The following is an 8,913-nucleotide window of genomic DNA, read 5'->3' as shown; positions in this document are numbered from 1 at the left end:
ATATATGTTTTTGTATATAACGTTGACCACTAAAGTGGACATTTAATGTGCTAGAAATAGACCACGTGTCTACTAAGACCTAAATTGTTCTCAAAACGAAATTCAGCGGAATACCAAAGTATATGCGGGCAAGACAGTGAAAATTACAGAAATAAAACATTATTAAACATGTTTTATTTCTGTAATTTTCACTGTTGCCCACATACGCTTTGGTATTCCACTGAATTTTGTTTTGAGAACAATTTAGGTCTTAGTAGACACGTGGTCTATTTCTAGCACATTAAATGTCCACTTTAGTGGTCAACATTATATATAAACATATACTTTAATCTCCTGAGATCTCAGATATTTTTTCTGATTCTCTCGGATTCTTTAAATGTGCTAGCTTCCTGGTAATAAATCGATATTAATTAATATATGATTGTTTAGCCTATGTTTTAGTTTGATTATATATATATGCATGTATGCATGTGCACACACCCATACACACAATTGTAATTCTAAATCTCCATACCAGGCTTGTTTTTTTTTCTATGTTTTTGTTGCCTGTGTTGTCAACATTTCACAATATTGAATATCACCATCAGCAACTAAATTATCCTCCTCCTCCTCCTCATCACCAACATGAAACAAATATGTAGCCATCACTTGCCAGTGAGTATGACCTGTTAGCATGTACCATGCTTCACTAATATTTTTAGCTGCTTGTGTAGTCACAAGTAGTCATGTATACCCTCTAGGCTCTTTCAGCCTTTAACTCTGTGAAGCATTGATGTGATAGCTGATGAGAGAGAGAAAGGGCAACATTAACACTAAGCTGGTACTTATTTTCAACTGAGTAGATTCGAGTAACATGAAAGGAAAGGCCTTGCTCAAGGACAAAATATTTCTCCTGGTCTGGGAATTGAACCCACAACCTTATGATTGTGAGGCCAACATTTTTAACCATTTAGCCATGTGCTTCTGATATCATCAACAACACTATAACTGTTACAAATAGCTGACATTTGCCATCGAAAGAGCCTCTATGTGGCTACTCAATATGCTAAAAATATCAACCAAATATCTTTGAAAAATCATACCTTTCTTAGGTCTCAGGTTTGTCACAAACCCCAGGGATCGTAAGGCTAAAGTTTAACCCAGATTCCCCCTTGAATGGGACACCAGTTCATCACTGAAATCATAACCTACCACCTTAAAAAAATAGAAAGGAACAGTGGATGACAAGTCTGTAGATATATTATGTGCAAATACAAGATGAAATGGTCAAGGCTGCAAGGTTTGTGATCATAGGTCTCCTGTATCAAATCCAACCTGTGGTTAAACAACTACTATGACCCAAAGTGCTGTATATCTATTTATAGAAACTTCAGCAGTCTTTCTTTTTGTTGAAATGTCTTGTATATATTTTTGTTTTTACTTTCCTTTTCTTTTACTTTAGACCTTAGACTTACGAGGACCCTATGATGTGAGAGTACTGTATCCTTTATAACAGAGAGATACTCTTAATAACTGCTGAACTCCCAACCCATCACTCTCTCTCTCTCTCAATTTCCAAATGAAGTGTGTAAGTACTGAATACATATAGTAGAGCTTATTCATTTATTCAAACTTGAGGTATCCCTATGTCTCTACTCAGTGTTCTGTGTTTTGAAGTTAAGTATAACGACAGAGGGAAGTCTCAGCTTTAATTAAAAGCTTGCTTCCCAACTATGTTGTCTAGGGTCTAGCCCCACTGCACAGCTGCACACCTTGCTACTGCTGATATATATATATGCATTTGTTTGTTTGTTTGTTTGTATGTACGTGTGTGTGCGTGTGTAGTGGAGGCACAATGGCCCAGTGGTTAGGGCAGCGGACTCGCGGTCATACGATCGCGGTTTCGATTCCCAGACCGGGCGTTGTGAATGTTTATTGAGTGAAAAACACCTAAAGCTCCACGAGGCTCCGGCAGGGGATGGTGGCGAACCCTGCTGTACTCTTTCACCACAACTTTCTCTCACTCTTACTTCCTGTTTCTGTTGTGCCTGTAATTCAAAGGGTCAGCCTTGTCACACTGTGTCATGCTGAATATCCCCCCCGAGAACTACGTTAAGGGTACACATGTCTGTGGAGTGCTCAGCCACTTGCACGTTAATTTCATGAGCAGGCTGTTCCGTTGATCGGATCAACTGGAACCTTCGACGTCGTAAGCGACGGAGTGCCAACAACAACAACAGTGGTGTGTGTGTTTCCTTGTCTTGATACCTCATGCCAAGAAACTTGAGAATTTCATAAGCATGGAAATGTAGACATTAAGACAGTGATACTAATATGTATTCTATTTTGCATTAACATTATCAGACTTTCACTACCCCTCTTTTACTCTCTCCCTCTCTTTGCTATTTTGGCATAGCTACATTTGGTTTGAATACTACCACCCGTCCCCTCCAGCCCATCACACACACACACACACAGACGCCAAAGCACTGTTTAGTATATCATGCAATGTAACCAGTGTTATTGTCTAGGTGCCCACCATTTTTTCCTTGACTCTCATTCTTGCTACCAGAGGTTTAATGCTTGGTTTATCAGAAGTCAAAGTTCGTGCTGCCCTCACAACTAATTGCCAGTCAGTCCTATCACATGCAGGTGAGTCACACTTTGTCTTTGGTTTTGTTTTGTATTGTTTACTCCAACTGGCACTATTCTTTCATTCTTTTACTTGTTTCAGTCATTTAACTGTGGCCGTGTTGGGGCATCACCTTAAAGAAACTTCTAGTCAAAGAAACCGACTCCAGGATTTATTCTTTGTAAACCTGGTACTTATTCTATTGGTTTCTTTTGCCAAACTGCTAAGTTACAGAGGGACATAAACACACCAACATTGGTTGTCAAACAATGGTGGGGGGACAAACACAGATACAAAAACACACACACATACATATATATATATATATATGATGAGCTTCTTTCAGTTTCCGTCTCCCAAATCCACTCACAAGGCTTTGGTCGGCCTGAGGCTATGTGGCCCAAGGTGCCACATAGTGGGACTGAACCTGGTACCATGTTGTTGAGAAGCAAGCTTCTTACCACAACCTGCCCAAGACCATCTCTGGGTGTATGTTACAAATGTCCTATTTTAAAATGATTTAAATTAAAACCTTCCATCAAAATTTCATGTGAATCTAGTTCCTAGTTCCAAACACCAACTTAAAAATGACAAAGTTATTTTACTAAATTCTTTGTTATTTTCAAAATCAATGCATTTCACCAGAAATACAGTAACAAAAGGGTTTTAAGAAGACTACAGAAATATCAGCCAAATTTTCCTCAAATCACACCCTAATATATTTTGTCGAAATATAGAAACAACCAGATGATCACAAGCTAGAAGGCAGTCAAATCTGTGAAGCATCTAAGTCACAGTTTTTATCCCATAGGTTACTGGATTACCACTTTTCTTTTCCTTCACCTCGCTACAATACAAGCAGTGTTGTATGCTTCCAGTCAACTGCAAAAGTATGTCCAGGATTCCTGACAATGTTTTCATATGGTGCCTGTTCTCATCTTAATTGTTACTTTCACTGTGCCTCAGCTGTTGTATGCATCAGCCTTTTTCAGGTGTCTTGTGACTCACCTTGCCTGGGATTGAACTTGGAAACTGTAGGTGACTACACTGCATTAACCCTTTAGCATTTAAACTGGCCTTATCCATCCAAAATAATCTACCTGTTTTATCTTCAAACTGGCCAGTTCCAGCCTCTCAAATTTACCCTGAAATATTATAAAAATAAACGATCACGGCGTTGAAATCTCAAAGCTACAAGCTAATGTATGACTAATTTTATCAATGTGAATAAATAAGCATTGCAATTGACAGAAATCTGAATGTTAAAGGATTAATATTAATATGTAAATTCCTCTTCTCAGAAACATAGGGTTAGGGTTAGAATTGTATTGTTTAAATTTTTTTTTTTTTTTCTTCTTCTCTTATTTATTGTTTTATCCTACTTCTCAACCCTTACATAGCTGCCAGGAAAGCTGGTCGTTCCATGGTTAGTGTGATGAAGCTGGTTGACATGGAAAAAAAGAATGCTTGGCTTGCAAAGGCCACAGATACAGATCTGCTAGATGAAGGTAACTCTGCTGAAGACAGTCCCTCTTCCGATAACAGCAATGACGACGATGATGATAGTGATGATGAGGGTAACATAAAGCCTGCTCCTAAAGATGTTTGTTCACCCAAACGGAAAAAGAGAAAAATGTGATATTTCACAGGGAGCCCCCCCCCCTCCATTTTCTATCTGTATATAGACTTCTGTCTTACATTTGGATCCACCTCTTCTCAACATTTTTTGTAGGGCTTTTGTATTGGAATATAAAAATGGTAAAAGTGCCTCCAAGTATTTTGTTATATCCTTTCATGATCCAAATTCAAATCTCTCCCTGAAATCACTTTGTCTTTCATCCTTCCAGAGAGTAGGGGAAGAAAGGAAGGAAGGAATCAGTAGAAAAGGTACCTGGAATGCAATGAAGTTCATTCTATCCAATGTACTCTACAATTTGTACTCTTTTCCCCCAACCCTTCCTTAATTTAGTTTTAGAACACAAAATTCAAAATCTTTATGGTTTCATTCCACTTTCTACGGATTGCAGTGGGAGGCTGCTTAGAACACAAAGATGAAAGAAACTTTAGCTTTGTTCCTATGCACAGCTTGACTCTAAAATCCTCTTGAGGGTTGTCATTGTCCATCATTCCTTCAAGAGATTTAAATAAAACAAGGGCCAGTAATATATTGAAATTGATTGAATCAGCTAAACGTTTTCTTTTCATTTGGGATTTAATCCAATTATGATGTCATGCAGTTTGTGCCTTTTTCCCTGTCTTCTCAATTTGTGGCCTTTTAATTACCAATGTGAAAAAATCTTTACTGAAGTCAATGGAGTAGCACAAACAACAGAATGTCATCATGATTTAAATGTGGTGCATCATCCAATAATTACACAGGCCAAGAAGATTTTTTGACACACAATCTGAAAATGATATCCATTTATTACCATGTCAACATTTTAAGATATTGGATCCATAGAATTTCGTGGGGTTTTTTTTTTCGATAAAACAGCATATAAGGAACCAGGCATAATACACACAGAGAAATTGGTTTTTCTTCACAACCAGAATGTTTTCTTAAAATTCTACTGAAAAACTAATAAACAAATTACATCATTGTTATTGCCTAATTCCACAAGAATTTGTATTTGAATGAAATTTTTCGAGTGATGAACCTCAGGAAGTTCATGAGCCAAGTTCCAGCCATTATATGCAAGCCCCATCTGCCTTGATACCCCTTTGTAGATTTTATGTCCTAATGGAAATGCTCACCCTACTTGTAACTTGTCACAAGGCAACTGTAGAGAGTACGCTCATATTCACTCCCAACTTTTGAAAGTTCTCCAGCATGTTGACAATTATTACAAATGAATTCCATGCTTCTATGCAATTCATTGAATTTACAAAGTTACTATCTTTTATCAGTTTTCTGATTTGAGGCCCGTAAAATACTCCAGCTTTTATCTGTTCACTACTCAAACCAGGAAATGTGTTGCTGATTGAGTGACAGCATGGTTCATTTTTATCCAGAGCTTTAACAAGCTGCTTCATAATGCCAAGTTTGATATGGAGTGGAGACAGGATGATTTTTTTCCCCAGTTGCACTAGAGGCTGTTCAACCACATTAAAAGACCCTGGAATTATGGTTCATTGTGACCATTCTTTGATCACCCAACGTTTTTTTTTTTTTCCTGGCTCTGCTGTCCCATATACATAACATCCATGGATTTTTGGTGTATCCAGTTTTATTGCTCAAGGAGAAAAATCGAAGTTCATGCATATCACTCACTAATGATTGCAGGGTTTGGCTATCTTGAAATCTAGACATGATGTTAAAAAATGGATTCCATTTTTGGATTTAGCATATCAAAAAACCTTCAAATCAAGTAAAAATGTCCCGACAACAAAATACCTGGTGGGTTACATTTTAGGATCCTGAGTTGTGTATTGTAAGACAACTAAATTTCCTTTGAACAGAGCCTGCAAATATGGTTTCAATTCCCAAGGTTTAGTCAATATATTTTGCTTATGCTCCCGATAGTTTTGGTAAACCATGAATTCTATAACCTCACCAAAAAGAATCCCATGTGATAAATCTATGAACAATGTTTTGTTATGACTTTTTTTGTTCCATTTCATCCATTCATGATCAATAAAAATTATCAGAATATGTTCTGTTGTTGATATTCAATTAATTGCATTCTCCCTTCAAGTCTTATCCTTAATTTAAGAAATGTTTGTAGCATTAGTTTGAAACAGGCAGAGTTGATCAAATGTTGAGTGGAATTTGGTAGATATAAAATGCTTATAAGCCCCTGTGGACATATATACACACACACAATTTACTAACTTAAGTGATGTCCCACAAGGCTTTCACTATAGTAAAAGAGTTCACTGAAAACCCTCATGCATTAAAGGGTATCTTAAAACAAATAGATATTGCCAAGAATGTAACAGTCATGAATTTGAAGACATGAGCATCTATTTACTGAAACACTCATTCTCTCTGCAAAATGGAAAGTAAAATTAGAGATAGACTTCTCAATGAAATGGTCTATTATTTGTACCAACTTCATTAACCCAAGAAGAAAAAAATCTTGTAAATATTTTCTCCAGAATGGTATTAGTCTTTGTGTAAATCTTTGGAAAGCATTATCTGTATTGAATACGACAAGACAAATTGTAAAAAAGACTATAGTTCAGCAATGGTGAAGAGCTCAAGTAGATTTTGCTGGTCCATTCATGGAGACATCTTGTCATTGTTGTTGACACATACATATAATGTATTAAATTTATTGGGTACCTAAGCTATGAGTGAGATGTTGAAAGGAATAATGATTATAGTTGGTGTTTCACCAGTGACAAGTTCAAGCTGTTTAAGAACATCAATGGAATTTAGGAAATAGTCATGGCTCTGTATCAACCATTTTTGAACAGCCAAGCTGAACACAGGGAAAGGGACAACAAAGATAAAAGCAGATGGAAAATGGATTTTTGAAACTAAGGCCAACAATCTTGTTCAGAATTACTTTGAATCTAACAATCAAGAGTTTCTCCTACCAAAGTAAAACAACATACGTGTTACCAATAGCAGTTCACCCACTGAAACTAAATAAATGCCACATTGAGCTCAATACAATACAGGAGGGATGAAAATATTACAAGTTAATTTCAAATGAATGAATGTACTTATGAGTAGAATTTTGGAGCTGGTGTGAATGCTGGTTGGTCAGTTCTTTATGTGCCCTGGGGCACATAAGGCTGCAACGTGATCATTCTAACCAGCTGTTATGTTATCAAATCTAGCTTCTCCACCCTTCTTTGTCAATGGTCCTTCACCATGTGGTTTTAGGGCACCCTGCTAATCTCTTACTCTCAGGCTGTCATTTTAGCACCACTATACAATCACTTCTTCAATCTTGTCTGAGAACATGTCCAATCCAGTTCCAGCATCTGATTTCATCATTTATTCTATTCATGCCCTTTGTCATCTCAATTGTGTCATTTTGGACCCTTTGCAGCCAATTGATGTTAAGTATTCTCCTTAGGCATGTGAATACCAGACAAGTGAAAAAAAAGGGATTAACACCAAATTGCCAAAGGGAGTCACTTGAAGAAATAACACTACACCCTGTAATGAGTAAGGTCGTAGTTGAGAGAACACAGAAAGGAATAGATCAGGCTGGATTTCAGAAGCTGCACAGCCAAGCAGATATCATTCTTAGTGAATGCTGGTGTGGAACGACCATGACAATAACAGCTGGGACCTGTAAAGTGATGTAAGAGTGGATAGAAATATGATAGGGTGAGGTGTTGATGAACTTCTGAAGTCAGCTAGTGTACTGGTGTAAATTGAGTGCCTAAATTTACTGAAATTGCTGGAGGTGATAATTATGTACAACACTGGAATTGCTGGAGGTGACAGTGCTGTGTAACACTCGTTTCTTTGGAATGAGATGTTCAGGTGTTGCTGTTTGAACGCTGACGTTTTGGAACCAAATACATACAAATAAATTGACATTACATTTTGTTATCTGAACCTGACTGACAAACACCTTTCCTCTTCATTCATTCATGCATAAACAGAGTGCCAAATCAGCAATATCAAAATGGCTCATACCCCAGTTCCTCCCAGTACATCTGTATCACCTGTTGTTTCAAATATGAACTACTTGTATGTGTAGGGGAGCTACTAAATAACGATTAAGAGATATGTTGACAAGCAAGGATGCTAAGGAACTTCAAAAAGCTAAATTTTGATAATCATCAAATATAAAATAGTACATGAAGAGTTTGGTTACAATTTGTTTCAATTACTGTCATGTCAAATTGAGTGAAATGTAATAAAGAGATGCATAAAGCATTCACTTTTAGAATCACTCTCATAAAATAAATTAAATTTTTCCAAAGTTTCAGTTTTATTGAATTGTTTATACATTTAAACACATTTAAAATCAAAGGGTAACAGAAAATACAAGAGCCCCAAATATACGTATGTGTGCGCCTGTGATACATGTTTACGTGTTTGTGTGCGCATGTATATATATGTTATAACCAGAAAAGTCTTGTCATTTGGTAATTAGCACAATCGAACGATATATTTAAATATATTTAAAAAAAAAAAAAATGAATTTATTTATTTATTATTATATTTATTGTATTTGGGAAACCTGGCAATCTGAGAGAAGCAGGGTTAATATTCAGCTGATAGGAGGAGGTAGAGAAGGTATACAGCAGGTTGTTGACAGGCCAAAGTGACCGTCAAATAGACTGGGCATTGTCCTTGATGTTTTACCTCCTTATACAGGAAGTTGGGGAGA

The 8,913-nt window shown here is 36.8% G+C and overlaps 1 protein-coding gene across 1 annotated transcript in view; it reads left to right on the top strand.

Annotated features, from left to right (window-relative positions):
- The window catches only part of LOC106884283 (ribonuclease P protein subunit p30), a 33,549-nt gene extending 27,284 nt beyond the window's left edge, over nucleotides 1-6,265 (top strand). Inside the window, exons 9-11 of the mRNA XM_014935583.2 lie at nucleotides 1,442-1,479; nucleotides 2,552-2,631; nucleotides 4,012-6,265. Of these exons, the coding sequence (XP_014791069.1) occupies nucleotides 1,442-1,479; nucleotides 2,552-2,631; nucleotides 4,012-4,250 (357 nt within the window). The 3' untranslated portion in view covers nucleotides 4,251-6,265. The remainder of the gene's footprint in view (nucleotides 1-1,441; nucleotides 1,480-2,551; nucleotides 2,632-4,011) is intronic.
- The last annotated feature ends 2,648 nt before the right edge of the window (nucleotides 6,266-8,913 follow it).

This window comes from Octopus bimaculoides, chromosome 14, assembly GCF_001194135.2.
Source record: "Octopus bimaculoides isolate UCB-OBI-ISO-001 chromosome 14, ASM119413v2, whole genome shotgun sequence".
In the NCBI taxonomy this organism is placed as follows: domain Eukaryota; kingdom Metazoa; phylum Mollusca; class Cephalopoda; order Octopoda; family Octopodidae; genus Octopus; species Octopus bimaculoides.
This window is presented reverse-complemented; position numbering and strand designations above follow the sequence as displayed.